This window comes from Aulostomus chinensis, chromosome 11 (genome assembly GCF_037954235.1).
Source record: "Aulostomus chinensis isolate RoL2024-O1b breed Wild chromosome 11, RoL_Achi_v1.0, whole genome shotgun sequence".
In the NCBI taxonomy this organism is placed as follows: domain Eukaryota; kingdom Metazoa; phylum Chordata; class Actinopteri; order Syngnathiformes; family Aulostomidae; genus Aulostomus; species Aulostomus chinensis.
The window spans coordinates 14,356,331-14,384,172 of record NC_141330.1 but is presented as its reverse complement, the minus strand read 5'-3'; the positions used below and the strand labels follow the sequence as shown (position 1 = coordinate 14,384,172).

Sequence of the window (27,842 nt, the reverse complement as noted above, 5' to 3'; positions counted from 1 at the left end):
CAGAGATACAATTTTTGTGGATTTGAGGATACCAAGGTCCTGGCTAGTGCAATGATTCTGGTACATCGATCGCCAAAGTCTGCAATTACCATCACCAAGATAGCTTCATACAGTACTATGCAGTCAGAGCAGTGCATGAAATGTGGATGAATTGGTCTTGGCAGCTGTTTGCCTCTTTCTAGAAGACAGCTGTGCCCTGCTGAGAAGAAATACAGCACTTTAAGCCAGGAATGTGACCCTCTATCTCTGTCCATTAATTCTGTATCTCGCTTGGGGGTGGGGGGTCAGATGATTGCAAAAGCCAAAGCAGCTGAGCCATGGATTGCCTGTCAGCAGTGGCAAGACATGTCTTGACATTGCAAAATTTGCATTGAAAATGGTGGATACATTGTTTTGAGCGTCACTCAATGACTACAAAATGACTCGTGTCAAGGCTAAAAAATTTTCTTTTTTTTCTTACATTTGGAATATTATTTGAGCTGCAAGGTGAAACTGTGTATTCAAATTCAAGTTAGTACTGGGCTAATCAGAAATAGTCAGCTCTACTGATACAACATGACAAGTTTGTGTCCTCTTGGCAGTGCAGGAGAATCACCACATACACATATGTCATCGAGTTCAAACACAGGTGTACCTGGCTGCATTGAGCAGTGTGTGAGAAAATTTGGGAAGGGCTGGAATTAAGAGATGTTCAGAAATATGTGACTATGAGGGACTAAAGCTTGAAACTAGCACTGTCAATATCACTGTTATAGTACACTAATTTAATATAAACAGAATGATGTTTTTTTTTTAAATCCACCTCAAAGCTCAAAGTGTTAGGTCTCTTTAGCTCATCATTCACGTCACCCCTGCTAGCTTGCAATTCTGCTTTTGGGTACTAGAAGCTAGCTTAGCCTGCCTGGGGGGAAAAATAGTAACAAATGCAGAAAGAACAGAGTATTGATGAAGGAAAACAACAGGGAAAAAAGAGAAAAACAAGACCCTTTCCTTTTGAACTACAAATGAACCATGTTCTCTGTTGCTCATGAAACAGTGGAATTCTACATGCTAAACCATAATTAAGTGCTTCTTCCTGTAGGCGTCTTCTGGTCTGATCTTCAGCTTCCAAGATTGGCTGCTGCAGAGTGACATTGCAAGTTGACTCTGGTTCAACTTTTCTGGTACATGCAGCTTTGGCGCTGCAGCAGTCTTACGATTCCCATTTAAATGAAAGAGAAATAGCACCTATACTGCAGTGCCTGATAAAATGACTCAAGGAATCCCATCATCAGTTTGATCTTTCACTCCCTGTCAGAAAGTAAGGTATTTTGACACAGAAAAGTATATACACAAAGACACACCTTAACAGAAACTAGCTCAGCCAAATCCTTCTAGTGTGTTGGATCTAAAAAGTCTAACCTCAGCAATGACATTAGTGGTTCTATCTTACAGTCCCTCTACATTATAATACATCCCCACGCTATAGGCTTATAAAGATATAGGGCCATTGTCTGCAATGTTCAGTAGCTCAAAAGCTTTATTGTATCCGCTGAACAAATAAAAAAAGACTATAGAGACTGATTCTGAGTTTTGGACTCAATCATGCTGCACACACTGCAAGAGACTCATGAGAAACATTTTTCTTTTCTTCTTTTTTTGTTGAGGACAACACAATATCTGGATTACCACTGCACACATTTACAAGAGGATTGGTTTTGGCATTGTTGCCAGAAGATGTATACGATACAGTAACAGAGACATGATGTGTACATTGGCACTATCAACAGCTTGAAACTGTGAAGACCAATAGAGGTGTTTCATACAGGTCACTGGTAGAGTATCCAGGGGATCAGCCATGTCCCACGGGAGCTTATGAACAAATGTTCAATGAACAGTTCCATAATACTTTCACAGCACCTTATGACCTGTGACTACCAAATGACAACCACTTATGACATGTGGGTGACATTTGATTTCAAGAAATCTCATGTAGTCCATATCTGAGATGTCACATTACTGAACGCAAATACATGTACTCATGCTGAATGTACTCCTGTGCCTGCCATTCCTGAGGGTTAATGCTGCAGGGACAATTTGCTGTCATCCAGACAACCCTTGACGGTTATCTACATTCCCTGACTCTGTCAGGCACCTGGCTGTTTGAAAAAAAAGGCCACAGGGTCAACCTTCCTCCTTGATACAAATGACAAATTCCATGCAAAACCTTTTTGCCTGGTTAGACAAGTAGGACTGCAGCCTTCTATTGGTCATTAGTACAAGAGTCACATGCAACCATTTTACTGTTTCTTCGGTGTGTTCTGACTTACATAAACCAATTGCATTGGTGCTGAAAATATGCCTGCTATTCAGAATTGGAATCCAGTAAGAGAATAGATAAAGAATTGGAGTGGAACTGATAATGGCAATGGCACAGGGACGTTTAAGTCCGATCACTCCTAAGGACGTTAGCAAACACAATGAACAAATTGAATTCTTGTTAACCACCCATCTTCTGTACATTACCGACTAAAATTTCATAGAATTCACTATGACGATATTTCAACAAGCTGGTTATTTTATAGGTTCAATCACAGAAGTAGCGTCGGGACCCAGCTGCTATAAATCTCAGGATTTAAGGGTTATTGACTAATTGACTTCGCTGAACAAAGGGAGTTGAAATATATCTGGTGAGCATCACATACCTGATACCGGGATCATGCAGAACAGATTATGCTCTACCAAAATCTTGAGATGTTTTACATTAAGAATGACAATGTAGTAGAGAACACTGTTGGCTATCCTTGCCTTATCCTATACCACATAACTGTAAGACAATAAAATGTTGATACAAGAAATATGTATACTTCGATTCTTACTGCCAAAACTAAAAAAAAGACGAAAGTTAAAACACAGAACAATTTTGCTATACAATTTTAATACACAATTAAAAATCTACGCAGACAATCCTATTGGTTCCAAAAAAAAATTGATAAGAAAAAATCAAAAACATATGCAAGTAAAGCCTGAACAAAAACAATGATTGACAATAGCATTATGGATATCCTCTAAAAAATACAATGGAAAATATCTTCATTTGTTCATTTTTGGGACTTTCCAGGTAATTACAGTCTTAGCCTGTAGAGGAATGTAATGTTTAGGCTCAAATGTAATCCATATCATGTATGTAGTACTTTGCGTAGAGGCCATTTTATTTCATAATGTTCAATTGTTTTCCTCCTCATTCCAGAGTAAAAGCTTATAAATGTATTTACATAAAATAACCTTGACAAATTTCACATAATTTCTACGTTATCGAAAATTTAAGAAAACACTCAACTCCTGAGAGCATGATTCTTGGCCATTACACTGACTAATGGGTCAGACCCATTTATCCATCGTTTTCCGAAGCATGAGATGTCTGGTGTTGAAGAAACGTCTCCAAGCATGAGAATGTTTTTGTACATTCAGTGCATTCATAGAGAACCTCTGAAGAACTTCCTCTATCAGTCTGCACAGGGTCCATATAGTCATCCTCAACATCATCTGCAACTTTCCCAAGGACAGGGTCCTCAATGGTGCCAGCGCCATGCAAGTCTTCTTCAATATCATCTGCTCTCCCAGAGCTTGGGTGATTCCTTAGGTGAAGCTCGAGGGATGAGGGATTCTTGAACTGGGCTGGACAATGGGGGCACTTACTGGGTTCCTTTTTGTGATAGCGTAAGTGCCGTTGGTAGACACACAACAGGCCAAACTTTTTCCCACATTCTTGACACTTGTAGTTGACTCGGCTTGCTTTCCCTGCTTGTTTCTCCGTGGGATCCTGTTCTTGTACACTTTGCTCATTGTCAGAGGAGCTCTTTGCTTTCTCCTCGAAAGAACTGTTTTTCTCTCCATTAAGAGGATTTGGTAAGGGCCCATTTTGGTTATCTATATATAGGTGTTTCAAACTTGGTTTCTTATCCAATTCAGTTTTGTGGTACATAACTAGATGCCTTCTCATATCACAGCGCTGAGGAAAATGTCTACCACAAAATACGCATGTGTGCATAGTACCTTTATGGTACCTCATGTGCCGAGACAAACTACTTGAGTGATTAAAGACTCTGTGACAGTGTTTGCAAGGATGCAGTTTCCCATTTGGATTACTCCCTCTTCTACGCCTACCTTTAGGGGGCACTCTCCGTTTCACGGTTCTTAATGACTCTTCATTCAGCTGATCTATCTCTTCCTGAGTTTGATGTGTGAGATGATGCTCCTTCAATGATGATAACTTTTGAAAACGATCCCCACACAAACCACATCTGTATGGTGTATAAGAGTGTTCAATGTCAATCTCATTGCTGGTATCCCTAAAGACTTTCCTATCCCCTATCTCCATATCTATAGATGTGCCGTTGCTATAGCACTTTTCAACTAGCATGTCATCTGAGTTCTTTGAATTAACTTCAACTTCGATTTCAGATGCAAATGCAGGATCAGGCTCTTTTCCTTTGCAATGGTGCAGTGAGTGTATCTGAAAATCTGACATCCAAAAAAAATTTAACTTGCACTTCCTACATCGGTAAGTTTTGTCGAGCTTTTTTTCACGACTATTCTCTGATGCTGTAGGCTTGGAAGTTAAGTGATTTTCTTTCTGATGGGCATTCAATGCATCCATTCTAAGGAATCGCTTACCACAATGACTACAGCAGTGAAACCGCTCATGTGCATGGTCTTTAAGGTGAGTCTTGAGCTCATGTCTGCTTTCAAAGACCTTACAGCACAAAGTGCATTTGTAACCTCTCTCTGTGTTTCTATAATGCTGGTGACGATGTAAACTCTGTAAACTGTTAAAGGATCTGCTACATATTTCGCAACGATAATAGACCTGGCGAGGCTTATCCGCTTTTAAGTCTGTTGGCCTTGGCCGGAGTCCATCGCTATTTGATGAAAGCTGCGGCCTTCGTGTTGGAGATACTGGCTTGACAGCTGATGAAAAATGTGATGGTAGGACTCCAGGGGATAATGGTTTCATCGAAGAATATGACTGGGCAAAACCATTCACAACTGTTAATGTGCCATTTTCTTGTAGCACATATTCTCGGGGGACTTCAAAACCATTGGATGATCCATCAAAAGAGAATGACTCCAAAGGTCCATGAATTGCCATATGTGCCAACACATGAGAGTATTGACTAAACCCATCACCACATTCCGTGCAGATGAAAGACTCTCCACCCAACTGTGTTGAAGAAACACCATTTGTTGATTTCTGCTTATCCATGATGAAATTATTTTGTCCGTGTGCTGATGGCATTACTTTTCAATCTGCCAGTGCGGGTAAATCCTGACACCCACAAACATGGATTCCATGAGAGAATGGTAAAAATGTCCAAGGTCTCTTACTTAACAGACCGGCTCTAATCTAATAGGCAGACTTTCTTATGAGCTGCATGTTCTCCTCTCCTTTTGAAGTTATCCATGTTATATCAGCACCTGAAAAGAGGGGGGGAAAAAAAATCAAAATGTGTTTTATAAATGCTTGCCAGATGACTATGCAGAGTATGAAGTGTGCAAAGAAACAACTTTTTTTGTATATTATTTATTAGCCATCCTCCCCAGAGCAAGAAAACATATAAACCCTTTTCTTCTCTACTCTGCAATTGGAAGCGAGACCCCACAGAAACCAGCTGATTGATAGTTAGCTTTGCACAATGAACAGTCATGGGTGGGAACTGTTAGCACCTCTGTCAGGTCATCAAATACACTTTTCTCCAAAACAGTGTTTGCCTGCAGGAATAGAACTAGGGCTGCGTATAACATTTGTCATGAAATAATTGACCATGATAAGATACTGTAATTTTAGAAGTCAGATACATCATTATTATGCATTGTAAATGGAACTCCTTACCTGACTTGGTGGACCAATTCGAAACAACACCTCGAGATTTAAGCCTACAAAAATTAATTGTTGAAGACTAGAGAAGCCACTGCTGTTACTAATCATGGCCAGGTTTTTGAAATAATTAAGTTGATTATGATCCCTTTCTACTACCATTCATTGCACTAAACCAACTAGTGGTAAGCTCGTCTCTGTGGGTCTCATCTCCTCAAAGCATGGAGAGGAGAAAAGAGTACCTACTTGTCTGGCTCAGGGAGGGATAGCAAATAAGCATATTTCACAAAAAGTTAACATGCTACTTTAAATTCCATTCATTTCAAATAATAAACTTAGGTTAGGGAAATGTGCCTTTTTCCTCAGAGTGACTGGGATGACTACATTCCCCACCTGATACAGCAAATTCAAATTGGGTGTTCTTATTTGATTTAGGCACTTTGACTGACAACAAGGGATATGTTTGATCTTGTATGCCAATTTGCCTTAATGCCACCACTGACTATCCTGAAACACGGCATTTACTTTCACTTCATTATTCAGTCTAAAAGGTAGCCATTTTCAGAGATGGGCTGTTGCCGAACAGAGAGTCCTCATCAGCAATGAATAAGAGTATTGGACATCACTGTCAAGTGATACTACTCTAGTCTCTGGACAGTCAGCAGCCGAGCGGTGAGGTCTAGTTAGCAAGGTAAAAAAAAATTGTTACGTCAGCTGTGGTCAGCAAATTGTCAGAAGTTTGTCGCAAGCTAAGATATCTCCCCCAGTGGCAAAACATGAGATACCCAGTAATTTGTTTTAGGAGAAACCAAAACCAAATTTAGCAAGCACTCCCAGCTAGTGGGTACTACTAGCATTAGCATACCTCCGTATAGTATACTGCATTGGTATGCCTTGTGGCAAGCAAAGCCACCAATGTTTGTTCTGGATGAGTATCTTTCAGTTACTCAAAAACTGCAGTTACAAAGTGCTGAGTTGTAGCCAGAAAACAGTTGTGTAGTTTTTATGTTGTAGACAGAAAAACAGTGGTAAAATATGAATCTCTCAGTTGTGTTTTATAGATTTCATATCAAACCCTCCCCAAATCATATGTGGAGACCACCAAAGACATCAACTGCTTGATGAAAAGCCCTCAAGTCATAGTCTCGTTTCTAATACAGTTATTGATGGGACTTCTGAAAACAGCTTCAGTAGCTACATGAATTCTAGACATTTACTACACCACTGCAACCACTGACTAGAGGTTGACAAATTCATTGGTTTGTGGATGTGTTATAAACTATGGGAATCCACTTAACTTGGCTCTAATAGTTGCTGATAGCTGCATGGCCTCTGCATGTCCCACATGGACATACGGTATGTTTGTTTGGCATGAGGGCTCCACACAAGGTCAGGGTAATCAGGGTGTTCCCCTTCTAAGGGACAAACATGAGTGTTTTTCAAGGATTCTGTGCAAAATTGGAATTAGAAGTGGTAACAGGCCTCACATTTTCCTTTATGATCATATAAATTATGATTAAGTCGTCAGTTCCAGATGCATCAGTATGCACTGCCATGTAATGCTTCCTTATTAAGGGTCGACGTGGGCTGGGAATAACACATGCAAAGCAGCACTGTTCCCAGTCACAGCCAGAAAAATTGCATAATCTATCTTTTCAAATTCCACCTAGATGGTATGTCCTATTAAGGAATAATGTTGAACAAAGGATCTACAGATTCTCATGATTAAAAGTCACCCAAAGCATTTTAATATTGTGAAAAATGTGGTGGTAGTTAAAATACAAAATTCTGTTTCACACAGTCTAAACAGGAAAGGACCCAGTAGCTTGGCAACAATGGGCACTTTCAGTCCAAACAGTTCTAGGAACTCCCTAAAAGGAACCACCCACTGAGAGGTTCCAAGGGAATGAAACACCTTTAAGAGCTTTTTTTTTTCTTTCCCCTTTTGGCATTCACACTGCAAATAGGAGCTCCTCTGAAGTGATTTAGGCCAGCTACATTTCAGAATATGGCGACTGTGGTCCCAGTTTGGTGGCCCTGCTTGGGCTGTTAATGACGAGATTATGAGCACTGATCAATGGAAGCTAAAAGCTTATGCTAGCCAGTGTCAAATCAACTGCAGACCAATTCCCAGTTGATCACTAAAAGTGTAGTTTTTAAAAAATAAATATCATTAGTTAAATGTGTTTCATCAATTCCCTTCTTTTGCTCTCCTCCCGAACATGTCTTGTCCAATACATTTCAAAACATCACAGAAAAGCAAGACTCAGTGAACCCTTGTGTACGGCTTGACACATGATGATAGAGTTAAAATGTGGACAAACTGTTGCACAGGTAAGTTTGCAGTCGGGCCATAATGTTTGTTCCTCGACATCTAACAAACTTCTAAGTATTTGCCACTTGCTGAACGAAGTCGGCACTGCGCATATTGCCAAAGGACATAATCTGTCAGGGCGTGGGTGTGAGAGGAGGCTGATAGCTGCTACCCCCCCCCCCTTTATTCCCCCTCAAATTCAAATTCCGCCTGTCTCATTTGCAATGCAACTGTGGCCTTGGGGTAATTTAGAAACAGCATGAAAAGCTGGTCCACAAATGCTGTGAGACAGAATTCCTTACTAAAACAGCTCTACAAACCAAACCCCAAAGTGTGGGAGGTGAAGGGCCAGTTAGCTACTCAGCAGTTGATTTTTACCAGGCCTTACAATGACAGTGAGCCTCCAATTGTGGCATCAGCCAAATTTTGACTTTACTTTTACAAGGAGTCTTTCAAGGTTGGCTATGTCACGAAAGAAGCTTTTTGTTTACTCTGTGGATGCATTGTTTAATGACTTCAGGAAGAAATCTGGGATCTAAGCTGTTATAAAAGACAACCAATTCTCTATGAATACTGTGACTCAGTGATGCAAGGATGTGGCTGTGAATATGGAGGAGCAACTCAATGGGGTGTTTCTTTTTCCAGTTTGAAGATCAACAAATATGCTGGATGTGGCACAATTGTGATTTACTGTTCCTTACAGATCTCACTGGCCTGACCACTGCTCTCAATTCAGAATTGAAGTTAAGGAAATCAGGCAGTTCAGGAGTATATTTTAAAGCAAGCTACAACCATAATCAAGAAGACTGCAGAACTTTTCCCCTCACAAGCAGGCAGAACTACATTGTTGGGTTACAAGTGTCAAACAGCCTGACAGTGCATGTTAAGATGAACAGGTTCAGAGTATCTTGTCAGTGCATCTTACTGACTTTGTATCGACTGAGACTTTTGACAACCGTATGTTTTTTCCATTTACTTCTAGTATTGTTGGGGATGATCTGGCCACAAAAGTAATATCACCATTCCACCTGGATAGCTCTGCTGCTGAAAATGAAATTCTGACACTGAAAATGACACAGAGATCAAATTCAGGGCAACACTTTGCTAATGATGAGATCTGGAAACTATCCTGGAACTTAAGTATTCCAACAAGAAGATATACCATGAACCTGACAGCCTCTTTTGGATCATTCTATTTGTGTGTCTGCTTTCTCTCACAAAACAGTCATCAATTCAAAGTACCACAAAAGCCCCTTTCACACTGCACCAAAAACGTGGATGAACACAGGTGTTTGGGCACTCTGAAAGGGTCGACTCAGCATTTCAACCTGCGTCCACCAACCCTCCAAGCAACAGGTATTTAGCGGCTTGCCTCAGCTCTGCTCGGCTCGCCTGCAGTGTGTAAAAGGCAAACTGCGTTGTCTCAGGTTTCCCGCGACCTTCCTGTCACATTCTGATTTTGTCACTGTGCCGTGGGTCAGGCTGTCATTGTGAAAGCTCCAGGAAATAAATAAATAAAAATTGGGCTAGGCTGCACTGCAATAGCCACTCACTCATCTCTCAATAAAGTTTTGGCCTCTGCCATAAGATCAGTCTTCCTGTTGATGTCCCCAAGACACTATTTCACCCCTTTTTTTCAAACAATTTACATGTGTATGATCTTCCGTGAATTAATATATGCTTGGGAACTCCCACCAATCGGGGAACCCGAACATGAACTGTGCAAGTGCGACCGTGTTTATAAACAACTTGTATAGCGATCTTGAACATCTTTTTTTTAATCGATCATGGCAGCGCACTGGCAAGATTGTCAAGTCTGCGAGATGCTCATCATCCATGGGGAAGAGGAGATCCAGCGGCAGATTTCTGGAGCCGTACAGGACACTGTGATTTATGGGAACATCACCAGCATTTTGAGGGAGTGTTCGACTCGACAACGTCCATGCTGTCATTTGTTTACCTCGCAGTGTTCTGGCGCACTTTTATGATGACGTTGTCAGCGCGATGACTTACGAGAGAAAAACACAGGCCTGCAGCCCTCACAGAGGGAGCTCAGACCCACGTTTGCTGGAAGCTTGAAAGCCTATGAGAAAATAGCCGCCTCCTCCCACTGCCACAGAACCCACTTAGGTAGAAACATACATTTGTTTACATGCAAGGAAATTCTACTGGCCTGGAGTGCTTACCTGGTTGCTCCACTTAGAATTAGTCTTGTTTTAGTCTTTACATAGGCGAATCATACTGTGGTTTCCCATTGGCTTGGATGTGTCTACGGTGGCTAAACAGGAGTTACTGTCAGACCTGTGAGCTCCTTTGAGTTTGCACAGCTAAGAAAACTAGCAAGTCTCAGCACTCAACAGTAGCTGTAACCAGACAGAGTGCACTGTCCACGGCAAAATGCTTAAAAGGTCACCACATTGTAAGGGTCCTCTAGATAAAATAACCACAGATTACATGTATAAACACCTACATTCTCACCTAAAAGGTGCTTGAAATGTATCTCACAGTAGTTATATTGCAACAAAACCAGAGGCAACAGTCTTGCTCAAACCAGAGGCGAATACTTGTGGACCATGAACAGGTGAGCTACCAAACTCTCACAAATGACATGAGGTGAAAATTCACTTCATATTAAAGGGGAATATGCTTTACTTCAATCAGATTGTAGCATTTTCATGCTTTCTCACGTCCCACTGAGCCCTTGTGTAAAACAGGAGTAAGTCATATCTCAGTAACAATAAATTCAATCAACATCAAACATAGTGCCGAAGTTTATCAACCCTTGCAGATTTCACATAAAGCCCAGTTCACACTACACGATTTTAGGCGTCGGCAACATCGGCGACTTCCCTCCCCCAAATTGGGGAGAGGCACTAACGACCGCCGCGACAAAAGTACTGAGGTGTGAACAGCTCGAAGACAATGGACTGGGAGGTCGCAAGCGATGTCTGCGACAAAAAGTGGACATCTAGCACTGCTAGATATCCAGGACTTGTCGCAGTGACGTAAACAGAGCTGCAGCCAATGAAAGCAGACATGGGAGGTACCGGGAACCCAGACAAAAAGAGCTCCGTCAGCGGGGTGCATAGCGAACAACAACAACAACAATAAAAACAACGAGAGGTATGGATCCTACAAAGGGTTTGCGATATCCGTGGACACAGGAGGATCCGGGAGTCCATGCTGTCCGCATTTGCCAATCCATTCCTTCACACTCTCTTCCTCTTTTTGTTGTTGTTTTTAGCTACAAAGTAGCTATCCCAGTGGCTGTGGGCGAGAGGCGGGGTTCACCCTGAACAGGTCGCCAGTCCATCGCAGGGCCGAGATTTACAGTCACTCATGACAAAAAGCTATCAAAAAAATTTTGATACTGAAAAAATGGCAAAACTCCTCCATGTGAGTGGCAGTGAAAAAAAAAAGTACTGTACTTTGGGCAAGAGTGGGTCTAATTAACATGAGACTTGGTCTAAACTAATTAAGTCTTAATTGATCTCTTTGCCAAATGAAGTATCAATTTGATTCAAATAGTGCTATTGCACGTTAAGAAAACCTCAGTTTTTGATTCGGAAAAAAATTTGTATGTATAATCCATAATGTCTATGAAAAAGATAAAGATAACCCAAAAGAGGAAAAAGTATAATACAGAAGTCAAACCATTATGTGTTATTGCATAGTGCACATCTTTGCAACTCATGGTCCAAGGCTTAGTTGTTTCTAATACCCTACTGGCACCCCCCCATTCAAAAAATAAATTAATTACCAAATTGCCTTGTAACCCTGTTTTTTGGGATTCTCCCACATTTCATCTTGATGTCGCCCCATAGGCCAATTAACATGGGAACACAAACAGCAGCTGGTCGGAACCACCCTGCTCCTCTAGCCAAACAAAATTCTCAAGTTTTCTCGTCTGCTGTTGTCTCTCTACATGTTTTTCTTCTTTTTCAAACAATCAGTTCCTATCTTGTGGTGGCAAATTGCCAGTGCCAGTTGCACAGAAAAAATATTCTGGCTCTCATTAAAATGATACCTTCACCTATTTACAGAAAATGGTATTGAAGAGTGTATCATAAGCAAAGTATCTTTAAGCAGTGTCAGTATTGGTAAAATCCTAACAATGCCATTCCTGTAAATTCAGTTTGTTTCTATTCTGAACCGACTACAGCAAAAGTACAATTTTTCCTGTTTACGTGAGTGAGCCCTGACTGCAGTACACAGAGTGGCTCAACTTGAGGGGAACTAAACATTTGACTCTGCACACTTGTCACAACCATGTCACCACCTATGGCTTAACCTATCCTCTGTCGATCTAATGCCTAAACCTAACCGTTCAGAGCCGCGAAGTCAAAATTGACCCCCACCCACATTTAGGACCCTAAGCCTAACCTCTCTTGATCTAATGCCCAAACCTAACCATTCGGACCCTGAGCCTAACCTCTCTTGATCTAATGCCTAAACCCAACCATTCAGAACCGTGGAGTCAAACGCTTAGCCCCACCCACATTTAGCCCCACCCCCATCTGTGTACTGCAGTCAGGTGCACTTGGTTTACATGGGAACATGTGTGCGCACTGTACTTGGATGGTCAAGTGAAAAATGTTTTCAGGAGGGTTGTTCCAGTTGGTGATCAGATCATTAATCAGCAATTGAATGAATGCATCACAACTGATTTCTTCCAAAGACGACTTGATCACTTATTAGCATTTTATAGGAATTTAGTAATGTAACAGGGGTCCCCTGTTCTCTACTATGCAAAATAGAACCAACTCCTTTGCCAGATATCTTGCAACAGCCATTGTGCAATCAACCCGTCACATCCTGCCATGCTTAAATTTTGCACCTTTTGTAAAAGCTGCCATTAACATGGACTGGCGAGGTGCATGAGCAATACTGGTTTGATGCAGTTTGCCAGGTTCAGAGGGATGGTGAGTCCTTGTCCTGACTCTAAACGGCAGAAAAGTCCCATCGTGATATTAATAACAGTTTTATGAAAGCACACTGTAGAAGTCCACGGTTGTCCACATTAATTATCAGATTTGGGCCACGTCCATTGTGACTTTTTTTTTGTTTTTGCATTTTGTCATTTTTCTTTGCCACTAATTTTAACTTCTATTGGTGATGAAACTCATCCCACCCCTTGCAAGAGTGGATCATAAATCGGCAATGTCCATTTAACAGGATTTGACAACCTCAAGATAGAGTTGATCACCCTACACTAGTTTTCTGGCTTGTCATTAGAGGTGGAAATTAATTCTGCTTTGTTTCATTTGACTGAAAACCTATTATTGAGGATGTTTCCTGAATTAGCTTTATTTCAAAACAGTTGGACAAACACATTCTAGCCCTGTCCAGTCACTCAATATAAGCTGGAACAAACACTCTGAGGGGCAGAACACATCGCTGGCTGAGGAAACAAGGGGCGCTACATTTATAGCACAAGCCAAAATGCAAGACACCACGATAATCTGGTTTTCTTGATCAAAGAAACCCAAACTTGTGACTGATATTCGATAAATTACATAGCCCTACAAGGAAGGTAATTTATCCTCTATTTAACCAGATGTGGGAGCACAATTTCCTAAATGAACATCATACAGTGTTTAAAGCAACATTTACCTCACAGTGTTTTTTGCCCTTCAAGTACAAAAAAATAGCTGTCTTGAGGTCATAAAGATTTTTTTCTCTCTCCTGTGTCACTTCTTTATGACTCTAGAATAAAGAAAGAGACAGCCACCTGTATTTGACTGGAGGAAAACAACAGCTACAGCCACAAAATAACAGCAAAACCGCTCAAAAATGTCCATTTACAAATTCCCATGTGCTTAAACTTCTGAATTAAGCTATAAAAAAGAGAACTAACAGCAACAACACATGAATACTACCAGTTTGGTACTAGAGTCAACAGGCACTGACCAGTGGAAGCAATTGGTTCAACTAAATGTGCCACCTGGTCCCATTTTGCACAGAAAGTTTGAAGTTGTTGTTGTTGTTGTTGTTTAAATCAGTTTAAATGTTTGTGGATAACTGAGCTTATGACTCGATAAAGCAGACGTGGTCTGAACTTGAAGATAAGCCTGAGTCTTCTTAAATAGACTTTTGAAACAGTTTTACTCTTGTTAGTTATCAGTCACCTTTAGCTTTGAACTAAATATAAATGGCTGGCCCTTTCTACATTTTGGAGTCAAAAAGAAGTAGTGTAGGTGGAGAGAAAGTATTTGAGAGCTTGAGACAACCATTTGAGAGATGTCTGAACATCAAAATAAAAGTACTGCTTTGAGAATAACTTCAAGTGTGAAGTGGCTAAGATCATAATTATCTAGGAACGTATCAATGCTTATGGAGATAATAAACCAGGTGAGACCCATGGTCATTCTCTCAAGAGACTTCAATACAATCAGAGGATTTCTGCTTTCCATCCCAAAGACTGCAGATCCAACTTGACTTCACCACTCAGACTGCAAAGGTACCACCTATGGGTCCTTCACAACACACTTGAAACCAACAGACAAAAACAGATCCTACCCCATTATTACCTATCAGACATATCTTAATTTACGTTTTCAGTTTCTATCTGGGCTTATCAGTGTATGCATGATGCGTCTTTTGTGAAATGTGTGTATCTTTACACTGTCAAATAAATATAATTGACCAAATTTCTTTTCAAGAAACGTGTCAATTAATGCAATGTCACCGACTTCTTCCAAATATATATACACTGAAATGGGGGTATGCACAATGTACAAATATCTCCTTTGTCTTGGAGCAATACCTTTAGCTCTGTCTTCAAACCTTTCATTTCCCGTTTACAGTTCATAAAAGGTATTTGTCAAAGTTATTTTTTCTTTGTTATATAAAAAAAACCGCATTTTAGAATTATTTGAAGGTATTTGATCACGCCGCCAGATGAAGGCTAATGCCTTCGCTTGCAAACACGAAAGCTCAATCGAAATAAATTGGCTAACGTTAGCCGACTAACAGCTAAGCCAAAGAGCAACAATAAAGATGGGGAAAAATAGCTGAATGTTGTGGGAAACTTAATTCGAGGCGCTGGACTGGTATCGTGAACAGGAGACTACGATGCTAGCTATTACTAGCTAACAGCTGTATAGCATGGAGACAAAAATCTTGTTACTATAGCATTTGTGAAACAAAGCATGTAGATGACATCTAGTAAACTAGTAAATACGCCATTACTTACCAGAAGATCTAGTAAGAAATGGGGGTGGCATCTCACACGGCGTCTGAAGAATTCTACTCTTCTTTGCGAGCAGATCGCTCGCTATTGCAGGCCGTGGTTGTTTCGGAGATGTTCTACGTGGAGGAGATGGCAAACTTCTCAGTGTTCCCTTTGACTAAATCGTAACGGCAAAGTAGCTCAGACTTGGTCTGTCCGCTGACGTTCTTCACATTCTCCACATATTACGAATGGTTTACGTATTTAATAGCAGTGCGTCCTTTGAGACCTACCGGTACATATACGGCAGACAAGATTCACGAAGATAATGCAGTGTTCTGTCAAAGCTAAATGTGTGAGAATATGATAGAGCGTGTAGAGTTATCGTAAACGGATTTAGCCTGTCGCAACACACCAAACTGTGTCGCTAAAAGTGATTTATCCTTCGTTTAAAACGCCATCAGGCAACGTCTTCATCTATCACTGTATAATCAGATGTTAAAGGTCGTCACATCAGTTGTCTTTTTGTTATATGAAAGATATTTTTTCCCCCAAAAAATATGAGTTTGCCCCATGGCTGTTACAGCTTTTCATTCAAATGTTGAAATCTTCTCTTTGAAACATATTTGGCTGCCCCTCCCGGAGCCCCTCAAGATGGCGTTTGTCAATTTCAGAGACCCGAAACATCTTTAAAAAAAAAAAAAAATTGCTCTGGGAATCATAAGCGGTTGTTTCAAACATGTACTTTTTGGTTATGGATGTAGGTTATAACAACAATAAGTATTCTCCAACGTCAAATAGAACCTTTGCATTCTTCTGAGGACAAATTATGTCACTTTAACCCATGTATGATGGGATGGAAATATCAGATAGGCCTATCAACAATTACATTTTTGATACGATAACTGTAATATGACAGAGTCATGACACCACACTAAAGATCTTTATGACAGCAAACAACCCCTCAACTGCTTAAAAAATTAATTCAGTAACTGAAGGCACAGTAAAGTTGATTTTTTTTAATAGACCCATTAACTTATTAAAGGCTTTTATATAGATGTTATTTGTAGCATGGATGTAGTATAATCTATTACTCATATCTGAAGCAGAATAATAATAATTATTATTATTATTTCATCAATCAGCATCTCAACATTAATTAGATAGGGCAAAAGATTAAAAATATGATCTTTCAATTTAAAAATGTTCTTTATTTCAATGAGTATTTACAATATGGTTTTTATGTTTAAAAAAATGCGAAACTGGGATTCACAAATCAAACTAACTAATACAAATCCACACATTTATCTTAAAACTTCATGACATGAAAGCCACAGATATACCACCGGCAAAAAAAAACAAAAAACTCTATAAAATAATTTTTTGATATTTACAAATAATTGTGGAGGTGCATACATTTCTAATTTATTCAGTGTAGTCTCTTTGGACTCAAAAATGTTTTACCTCCTGTTACTTAGCCTTTATGTGTGTGTGTGTGTGTGTGTGTGTGTGTGTGTGTGTGTGAGAATTATATGACACAAGAGATTTGTGTTATATCTGCTGAAAGGGGATTTTTGAGTTGGGCCTACAGTACACGCATGATTTGTGACATCTGTGAAGTGTTTGTAATGAAATTCTGAGCATGCCTCCAGAAACATCTGACAAAACTTCATTATGAGAATACAAATCACATAAATCAATGACAGTTTGTCTTTGAAGAAAATGTTTCTAAAATGTACCATCTTTAAATCATATATCAACAGGATTCATGTAAAAGAGAAAGCTATGTTTTTGAAAACTGTCCAATCAGAATAAAAAGAAAAAAGAGATTCACACACTAATGAATCACTCCGCCTGTGGGAGTTTTCATGCTCAGGGCTCTTACTCAGACCACATCGTAACTGTACAAAGATCTGCCACCTTAAACTCAAATGAAAAGCTTTCTATTCATAATAGAATAAATGGATTTAATACCCTTCAATCAGGTGAGTGGTTCCATAATTATTACAACAGTTGAAGATCATAGCCAATACTCTGACCTGACTGCTGATAATGAAACACACTGAAGTCTAACAGTATTTGTTGTAATCTGTCATAATGCATACAAATCACCATTGATGTCACTGTTTGAAGATAAAATAAAGCGAAGATGGAATTTGATATTTACATTTGTGTCAAACTCAGGAACTATTAATGTTTCCGTATTTGTTATTCATGGTGTTTTACACTTCAGTACTATGAGCTATCTTGTCATTGTCCTGACTGGTTTCAGCTGTCTTCATGTCAGTGAGATTTTGTGAACTGTCCTCCTGGAAAGCTGTCTCCAGCACATTCAGGATGGTCTTGCGAACTTTATCCTTGAAATCTTGACCCATGAACACATACAGCAGTGGATTCAGGCAGCTGTTGAGAAACGCCAGGCTGGTGGCGATGGGAATGCCAATGGTGACGACATCGCTGTAAAAATAATTTCCATGCACAAAAACAGGTATCTCAATTAAAGCGATACTGTGAAAGGGAGCCCAGCACAGGAAGAAGGTGGTGATAACGGCGGCGATGATCTTAAAGGGCCGACTTGATTGACTGGCCAGGGTGCGATTCCTCCTCAGACGATGGATTATCACAGCATAACAGGTGACGATGACAGTGAAGGGGACAACGAAACCCAGGAGGAAGCGAGTGATGGTCATGGCCACGTGACGGAACTGTCGCAGCTGATTCACATGCGGAGTTTCATAGTCATCAGAAAAGGCAAAGTTGTTGAAGCAGTTGATGATGTCTTCATTGTTATAAGATGGTCTGGTGTCCCTGAAGATGAAGTACGGAGTGCTGAGAACCAGAGCCAGGACCCAAACACCCAAACTCACGCAGGAAGCCTTACGAACACTTCGGTGGTTCTGAGCCCAGACGGGCCACACTACAGACACGCATCTGTCCACGCTGATCACCATCAGAATGTAGACGCTGGCGAACATGTTCAGGGAGGCCACTGTACTGTTGAGTTTGCACATGAACTTTCCGAAAGGCCAGTGGAAATCCAAAGCAGTGTATGTCACGCCCAAGGGAAGGAATGCTGTGAAGAGGAAGTCAGCCACAGCAAGGTTGAGGAACCAAACTGTGTTAACCGTTTTCTTCATCTTGAACCCAGTTACCCAGATAACCACTCCATTTCCCAGCACACCCAGAACAAAGGCCAGGCAGTAAACGACGAGAGACATGATTTTGAGGGACTGTCTCAGCTCGGCACGCTCATCCTTGTAGTCGTACTCATCTTCATACAAAGAGATGTTTCTTCCTGGAATATCTGTTGTATTGTGATAGAAGGGCGTCATGGTCATTGAGATCCTCATTGTCTTGAGATCTGCAAAAAGAAAAAGACAAACCAATGTTCTTTTCCTATTATTGAATATAGCTATTTAGCATATGGAAGTTCCAACAAAAGGCTGTTGTCAAGAACGTAACAGGATAAGCAGGACTCAAATGCACGACTAAGACTGGCAGGATTTGAAAGGCAGGGTTTATTTCTAGACTTCTCTAGGCTTTATTATTATTTTAAGCTTCAGATCTTAACACTGTGGCTGTGGCTGTGGCTGTGGCTGTGGCTTAGAGTGCTGGAACGTGAGTCAGGAACATCAACAAACTGGCGATGAGACAAGCCACAAAGGGGGAATATATGCAGGGCTAATAAGGGGTGATGAGACACAGGTGTGGGAGACACGATCAGGTGGACGCAGACGGGGAGGGGGAAGGGCAGACAGGAATTGTGACACATGACAGCTGTGAGCCAAAAAATTAAGACAAATTTGCTCTCAGTTTATATTTTGTCAAGGTGAAAACTGTGTTGCTCATTCAAAATAACATTTTACTCAAGTATCTTTGCATGATGCCAAACCTCAATGAACAAAAGGTTTGAAGAACAAATGCCAGGGAGTAAACAATTACAGTTGAGAGCCCTTCATAATCTGAACTGGGTCGTAAATGAATGAGTCCTCATCGTTTCCACATACCTGTTGGATTGATGTGATGGAAAGGTGTAGTAGTAGTCTCCATCTTTGTATCCTTCCCTGCAATGACTAAGAGAAGAAGAGAAGTCATGTCTTTTTTCTTTTTTTCACCATCCATCCATCCATCCATTTTCTTCCACTTATTCCTGTTAAGGGTCGCGGGGAGGGGGGGGGGGGGGGGGCTGAAGCCGATCCCAGCAGCCTTCGGGTAAGAGGCAGGGTTCACCCTGGACAGGTCACCAGTCCATCTCAGGACCAACACATAGAGACAGACAACCATTCACACTCACAGTCACACCTACAGTCAATTGAGAGTATAATCAGCCTCTTACACTGGTAATTGGAAGTTCCATTCTCAGAAACGTGAAATTAGCGGCACCGGCAAACATTGTCAAGTGCATTCCAGGGGCCAGAGCAGGCGACGTCGAGTCAAATTTAAAACTGCTGGCTAAAAGTAAACTAAACATGTAAAATTGTTATTCATGTCGGTGGTAATGACATCCGACTACGTCAGTCGGAGGTCACAAATATTAATATTGAGTCGGTGTGTACATTTGCGAAAACGATGTCGGACTCTGTAGTGTTCTCTGGTCCCCTGCCTAACCGGACCAGTGACGACATGTTTAGCCGCATGTCATCGTTCAACTGCTGGCTGTCGAGGTGATGTCCAGCAAACCAAGTGGGCTTCATAGATAATTGGAAAGTTTTCTGGGGGAGACCTGGTCTGATTAGGAGGGACAGCATTCATCTCACGTTGGACGGAGCTGCTCTCATCTCTAGAAATATGGCCCAGTTTATTATAGAACCAAAACCCTGACAACCCAGAGCTCAGACCAGGAAGCAGAGCTGCCGTCTTACACACTTCTCTGCGCATCCATTAGGGCAGTTACCCACCCAAAACTACATAGAGACTGTGTCTGTCCCCCGACCACGTCAGTTTACTCATTCCAGTTCTACTTGTAGAGGAGTCAATCAGAAAAACCTAATCAAAATGAACACAACCACTAAATTAACTAAAAAAAATCTAAAAATTAGATGTGGACTTTTAAATATCAGATCTCTGATGCCAAAAACTGAATTGGTAAATGAATTGATATCTGAGAATTGCACTGACCTGCTCTGTCTCACTGAAACCTGGCTGTGTGATGATGAGTATGTTAGTCCAAATGAATCCACTCCTCCCAGTCACATTAATACTCATATTCCCCGAGGCTCTGGCTGAGGAGGTGGAGTTGCTGCCATTTTTGACAGACCTTCAGTAATAAATCCCAAACCCAAAACAAGTTTCAATTAATTTGAAAGCCTGATTCTCAGTTTGTCTCATCCAGCCTGGAAAACAATACAGCCTCTCTTATTTATTATTGTGTACTGCCCTCCTGGTCCTTACTCTGAATTCTTATCTGAATTCTCAGAGTTTATATCCAGTTTAGTTCTCAAATCAGATCAACTCATTATTGTAGGTGACTTCAATATTCATGTGGATGTTGATAACGACAGTCTGGGTGCTGCATTTCTCTCTCTTCTCGACTCAATTTGTTTCCATCAGTCTGTTCATGAACTGACTCATCGTCACAACCACACCCTTGACCTCGTCCTAACATATGGAATTGAAGCTGAACATCTAGTTGTACAGAACGCGCTTTTATCAGATGATCAATTAATCACTTTTGAATTTGTACTAATCAGCTACACTCCACTCACGAAAACGGTGGTTTCCAGATGTTTGTCTGATCAGGCTGTAGCTAGATTTAAGGAAGCGATTCCATTGGTGCAAAATTCAGTGTCGTGTCCCATTGTGACAGAGGAAACTGTTGTCAACCTTAGTCCCTCCCAAATCGATCATTTTATTGATAGTGCAACAGGCACCTTAGGATCAACTTTGGACTCAATTGCCCCATTAAAAAAGAAATCTATAAATCCAGGGAAACAAGCACCTTGGTTCAATTCAGAAACCAGACAGCTTAAACAAAAAACCCAGAAGTTGGAGAGAATATGGCACTCCTCCAAACTGGAGGAGTCTCACATCATCTGGCAAGACAGCCAGTTATAAGAAAGCCCTTCGTATAGCCAGAGCAGCCGACTACTTGGCACTAATCAAGGAGCAGAAGAACAACCCCAGGTTCCTCTTCAGTACTCTAGCCAGACTGACAGAGAGCCACAGCTCTACTGAACCTAGCATTCCTGTTTCCCTGGGCAGCAAAGATTTCATGGACTTCTTTAATGACAAAATTGTCCTTATTAGAGAGAAAATTCACCTCCTCCTGCCATCAGCTGACAACATGGCACCTATAACCTCAGAAGCCTTAGAGGCAGCTATAGAACCACACATACACTTTGACAGTTTTTCTACCGTTAGCCTTCATGAGCTCAGTTCAATAATTTCCTCCTCTAAACCATCCTCCTGTCTTCTAGACCCCATCCCAACTAAGCTGCTTAAGGACTCTCTAGCCCTCATTAGCACGTCTCTCTTGGACATGATCAATGTGTCGCTGTTATCTGGTTACGTTCCACAGTCCTTTAAAGTGGCAGTAATTAGACTCCTTCTCAAAAAGCAACCCTGGATCCAGAAGTTTTGGCCAACTACAGACCAATATCAAATCTTCCATTTCTCTCCAAAATTCTGAAGAAAGAAGTTGCTAAACAGCTCTGTGACTTTCTCCATAGCAACAGCTTATTAGAGGATTTCCAGTCAGGTTTCAGGATTCATCATAGCACAGAAACAGCACTAGACAAAGTTACCAATGACCCCCTACTAGCATCAGATGAGGGACTGGTCTCTGTGCTGGTCTTATTAGATCTTAGTGCAGCTTTTGATACCATTGACCACCATATCCCTCTACAGAGACTGGAACATGTCATTGGCATTAAAGGAACTGCACTAAACTGGTTCAGGTCATATTTACTAGGTCGATCTCAGTTCGTACTAACTAATGATAACCCCTCAGAAACCACTGTAGTCACGTATGGTGCTCCACAAGGCTCTGTGCTTGGACCAATCCTCTTCACCCTTTATCTGCTTCCTCTCAGTCACATTCTTAGGAAACACTCAATTAATTTTCACTGCGATGCTGACGACACACAGCTGTACTTATCAATGCATCCACATGAAATAAATCAGCTGACGAAACTGGAGGCCTGTCTAAAGGAGATAAAAACTTGGATGACCCATAATTTCCTTTCATTAAACTCTGATAAAACTGAAGTCAGTGTCCTGGGCCCAGAACATCTTAGAGACACCCTATCTAATGAGATAGGTACCCTAGAAGGCATTACCTTGGCCCCCAGCATGACCCTAGGAGTTCTCTTCGATCAGGATCCGTCCTTTAATGCCCACATTAAGCAAATTTCTAGGACTGCTTTCTTTCATTTACGAAACATTGCTAAGATCAGACACATCCTGTCTCAAAAAGATCCAGAAAAACCAGTCCATGCCTTTGTCACTGCAATTCCCTCCTATCAGGCTGCACCAGTAGCTCCCTAAAGACTCTCCAGCTGGTCCAAAATGCTGCTGCCCGCGTGTTGACGAGAACTCGTAGAAGAGACCATGTCTCTCCTGTACTGGCTTCTCTGCATTGGCTCCCTGTCAAATTTAGAATAGAATTCAAAATTCTCCTTCTAACATACAAAGTCCTCAACAGTCAGGCTCCTTCATACCTGACAGAGCTCATAGTTCCCTATTATCCAGCTAGAACCCTTTGCTCCCAGGATGCAGGGTTACTTGTGGTTCCTAGAGTTTCTAAAAGTAGAATGGGAGCCAGAGCCTTCAGCTGTCAGGCTCCCCTCCTGTGGAACCGTCTCTCAATTTTGGTCCAGGATGCAGACACCCTCTTGACCTTTAAGAGCAGACTAAAGACCTTCCTTTTTGATCAGGCTTATAGTTAGGTCTGCTTAGGCTGGCCCTTAGATATGCTGCTATTGGTTTAGGTTGCTGGGGGATCTCCCATGGTGCACTGGGCTTCTCTCTCCTCCTCTCTTCCCTCTCTGTCCTCCTATATGTGTCATACATAAATCATACTCATACGTATTACTAACTCGTCTTCTTCTCCGGAGCCTTCAGGCTCCCCTCATCCCAGATCCCGGGTGCTGCTGGAGGAGGCTGCAGACCTGAAGAGGCTCAAGCTGCCACCCATAGCTCCATCTGCTCACGTCCCCATCTGTCCATCAGTCTCCTCCCTTTCTCTCTCTTTATCTCTGTCCCTCTCTTTCCTTCTGCATAAATGTCTTCCTCCATTGTCTGTCTTTGTCTCTGTCCCGCTCTCCTGCTCTCTTTCCCCTCAACCGGTCAAAGCAGAAGGCCGTCCCCATTGAGCCTGGGTCTGCTCGACGTTCCTGCCTGTTAAAAGGAAAGTTTTCGTCGCCGCTGTTGCAAGATGTGCTGCTGATGGAGAACTGTTGGGTGTAAATTCATTGAAGGAGTGTGGTACTAGACCTGCTCTACCTGTAAAGAGTCATGAGATAACTTTGGTTGTGATTTGGCGCAATATAAATAAAATTGACTTGACTTGAGCCTCGTCCCCTCTTGATGTCTTTGGACTGTGGGAGGAAGCTGGAGTACCAGAGAGAACCCACGCAGGAACAGGGAGAACATGGAGACTCCACAGAAAGATCCTGTGCTCGAGCTGGGGCTCAAACCTGGAACCTTCTTGCAGTGAGGCGACAGTGCTGACCACTGCACCACCGTGCTGCCCTTTTTGTTCACCCACATTTGAACATATTAATTGCCAATCTAGGTTGCTACATAAAGTTGTGACAAGTTCCTCTGTTGACAGTCCAAGTGGTTACTTCATTATTCTCATCATCTTGTTAACTTATAAAATGTTCAAAAGAAATGTTTCATAATGCAGGACATGATCACACCTTCAGGGTTGAAATGCAGAAACCCTTCATTATTAAGAAAGCTCCTCAGAGAGTCCCAGTGATGCAAAAAACTGTTGGCACTGGTCTACAGAGATGTGGAAATCCCTCACCATAATATCGACAAATGGCTGAGGGCTCGTGTAGAGTAGAGAAAACCAAAGTGAGGGGATCCAGTGGCTCGGGGGAAATTTTTTGCCTTGCCATCTTAGACCATGTCTTCATCATCATCATCATCACAATGTTGAATGAGGTTCTTTTGGACAAATGTTGCTGCATTCCTCAGTGGATTTATAGAGAATGATAAAATATTAAATGTCTCCCTTTTGTCCCCATGGTAAAATTACTTTTTATACAGATGATATAATGTTGTGTCGTTCATGACTCTCTCTCTCTCTCTTTTATGAATCCAAGACAGACTGATCTAAAGAAGTAAAGAGGGCTTCTGTCTTTGTTCATGACATGGTATTCAATCACAGCTAAATGATATTTACTTGAACCAGCGCAAGAAAACTTTGATACAGTCTCAAAGGACAACTGGGATTGAACCAGTGACCCTAGCAAATCATATTATGATTTAAAAGGTGACGCAATCGTTTAGACCTAGAGGAACGAGAGAGAAGCTCTTGTTCATGACGCTTCATCTGATATAATACTTTTATTGACAGGTTTAGGAGAACAAGTAAGCTGCATACACAACAACAGCAGGGTGCACACTGCAGTTTTTGTTTCTGTTTTTGTCAAAACCTTCTTTTCCAGGACAAAGAGCACCTCTTCTCTTTGCTTTAATGGTTACGAACTGTTGTTTTTTTTTAAAAGGCTTAATTTATACTGAAACAGCAGGTACCAAAGTCTGCAAAGAGACAAATGAGTGATTGTAATGTGCAGTTCACAGTGCTTTACAATAAAGAGAAGAACATTCAAAACCTGCACAGCAAACATGAAAGTCATCTTAAAAGAGACTATTGAAAAGATAATAAGACCAGGATACATATCATGAGATGGAAATTTAAAAAAAACAACATCTTGGGTACATTTCTTTCTTCTTTTTTTTTTGCTCAGGCTACTCAAAATCTAATATATTTACTTTTTCCCCCTTAAAAATCTCAATTGGTTCTACAAACTCTCATGATAACAAGTGATAATATGATAATAAAGGCCAAGTACCTTTGTCAAAGCTCTCCAGGCAGGTGAGAATGTGTGCACAGCAGAAGTAACTCCGACCACACTCTCAAATGGAGATATAGCTTCAGATGTGTGACGTCACACCTCACACTCCAGTCAGGGAGCACTTCACTTTTTGCAGCCAATTAAATCTCTTGGATTTATCTCTTCGATGAGAAACATAAGTACTGCATGTATAACATGAAGACATATGCCAGTGGCATGCGTGCTCTGTCGAGTACAGAATCAACATATAATCTCATATCATACATCTTCTCTCTCAACAGCGTTCGGGGTTGCGTCTTGTAAGATTGCAGTTTTATAAGACAGCAGGAGACTCACTCTTGCTACTGTCCCATTGAAGATGGTCACAAATTGTTGATCCTGCAAGCAAAACTGATCAAATTCAAGAATGTCGTGTTTATTATTCTAATGCATTGCTAGATTTTATGTTCGTGTTGGCGGATTGTGCAAGTCTCAGTGAGGCACACGTGTTCACTGTTTGATTTCCCCATTTGTGGTCTTTATCAGATTTCCATGAACATTATGCAACCTTAAACTGCAAGTTGCAAAAGATATACATTTTAAAAAGCAGAAAAAAATCTGCACACATCAATCATCAATTAAATATACATACATTTGTTCAGTTCCAGTGGACTACTTTGATTGACAGGGTATCAATAATTATTGTGTTTATTTCAATATGTTTTTCTTTCTACCAAACTCCAAGCTGTTTTTTCTGGAAATAAAAATCATTTCTGCCCCTGACTTGACTTTTTTTTTCTTTTTCATTTTACTAAAAAAAGATGCGATAAGGTTCCAATGACAGTCGAGACTCCAGGTGCAGACATGGACACCCAGATAGGTTTCAACAGCAAGAAGAGTTTATTTGGAGGCAGGTGATTTCTCAGAGTGGGTCGAGGCCAAGAGGCTGACTGCATCTGTGGTCACCTGAGAGGAGGAGCAGGGGCAGAGTTGAGGGAGGAAACCTGGGCAGGTGAAGCTTGCGGAGGAGTTCTTGAGAGCTGGACATGGAGTTTGAGAAACCTTAAAATCTAAATCTGTTAATCAATGGATCTGGCGATGAGTGGAGGAATGAGCCGGTCTTAAATAAGGCAGGTAAAAGATGACTTGATTAGCAGATCAGATGCAGATGTGTGGTGAGCAACAGCTGAAGACCTGAAGGAACTCCAGCTCCAACTCCACTCCAGACACAAGCACAGAACAAACAGGGGGACACACATGAGGGGAGGGGAAACACACGGGAGAAAACAGGGTGAACCTTGACAATAGGACTTTGTGGAAGTAAATTACAAATCCATACAGAGGTGCATTTGCATATTTACGAAAATATTTAGATACATATAAATGTAATTGTGTATGTACACATAAATATCTCAGAATTAACTTACAAAAAGAGGGTAAATAGTGAATTAAATGAATAAACAAAAAAGTAAACAGGCATACACTGACTGACCGCTGCATTTTTATCAGCTTATGTGAATTTTTATACAACTATGGCACTATTTTAATTTCATCATCCTTTTGCAAAAGTTAAATGCTCAAATCATGTGAGAAGTAAGATCACTTTTGTGTGAAAGTGTCCATTTGAAGTTGTAAACTGGCAGTCATATGTTCCGTTGCATAAACCTCTTTGAGTCTTTGTATCCTCTTCATTACTGCCGGCAGTCTCGTATCTTTCCGGTTTGCTGTTAGTATCTTTTGGGTTATGTAACATAGCAAGAAATGACAAGAGGTGTGTGAAAGCATTGGATTTTCATTTTCCAATTAAGTTCTTCCCACAATTAACTATTAATCCCTGATGGTTATTTTATTGTGAAATTCGGCCAATATTCAAACTACTTGTGCGTGTTGAAATAGCAGTTTGATCCATTTAAACAGGCTTTTTTTGCTCTTTGAAATATTTTTTCTTCTTATGAAAGACAACATCTACTCACTCGTTTTAACTTTTGAACTCTCACAAGCCCGGAGAACCAAATGATGATTTCCTCCTAAATTAGAATTGGATTTTGACAGCACATATAAGGATTCATTATTTGTATATGTTTTATCTCCGAGAACAAAGTGTACAAATGTTACAATCATATGAATAAGGTTTATCTTGATGTCAAAACTATTTCATAGATTCAAAAATGATTCCTAAAAATTGAATCATTTTAAATTTAATTTTAACTTTTTTTTTTTTTTAGGATAATTGGAACTGGTGTGCCTGATAAACTGAGCTCTGCCTGAAGCCGTTTCCAGTGGCAGCGACACAGCAAGAGTGGGGAAGGCCTCTGCAAAATGATCATATTACCAAAAATTCCCAGCAGTGTCAGTTTCATGGGATTAACCTAAGATGAAATCAAATAGTGGTGCTTCTGCCCTCCAAGTAAATGTGATGGATCAAGAGTATACATCTAACTTTAAAATGTTATCTTATCCAACATTACGTTACGTTTTGGTTCTCTGGAAATT

At 40.9% G+C, this 27,842-nt stretch overlaps 2 protein-coding genes across 2 annotated transcripts; both read right to left on the bottom strand.

Moving 5' to 3' along the window:
* Positions 1–1,584: 1,584 nt before the first annotated feature.
* On the bottom strand, positions 1,585–16,042 carry LOC147253536 (uncharacterized). Its single transcript, XM_086217286.1, has 2 exons — positions 15,367–16,042; positions 1,585–5,457 (listed from the first exon to the last, which is right to left on the bottom strand). The coding sequence occupies exon 2, from the start codon at positions 5,276–5,278 to the stop codon at positions 3,371–3,373; it is 1,908 nt and encodes a 635-aa protein (XP_086073412.1). The 5' UTR covers positions 5,279–5,457; positions 15,367–16,042; the 3' UTR covers positions 1,585–3,370.
* A 511-nt stretch (positions 16,043–16,553) lies between these two features.
* Positions 16,554–25,397, bottom strand: LOC147253535 (chemerin-like receptor 1). The gene is made up of 3 exons (XM_086217285.1): positions 25,368–25,397; positions 19,350–19,415; positions 16,554–18,703 (listed from the first exon to the last, which is right to left on the bottom strand). Exons 2-3 carry the CDS (start codon positions 19,390–19,392, stop codon positions 17,565–17,567), a joined length of 1,182 nt encoding a protein of 393 aa, XP_086073411.1. The 5' UTR covers positions 19,393–19,415; positions 25,368–25,397; the 3' UTR covers positions 16,554–17,564.
* Positions 25,398–27,842: the final 2,445 nt, after the last annotated feature.

Bases quoted from the DNA above. Each gene is read 5' to 3' on its own strand.
- LOC147253535 (XM_086217285.1), bottom strand. From the start codon at position 19,392: ATGGAGACTACTACTACACCTTTCCATCACATCAATCCAACAG. The intron at 18,704-19,349 runs GTATGTGGAAAC...TTCTTTTTGCAG, and splicing joins CCATCACATCAATCCAACAG to ATCTCAAGACAATGAGGATC.
- LOC147253536 (XM_086217286.1), bottom strand. From the start codon at position 5,278: ATGCCATCAGCACACGGACAAAATAATTTCATCATGGATAAGCAGAAA.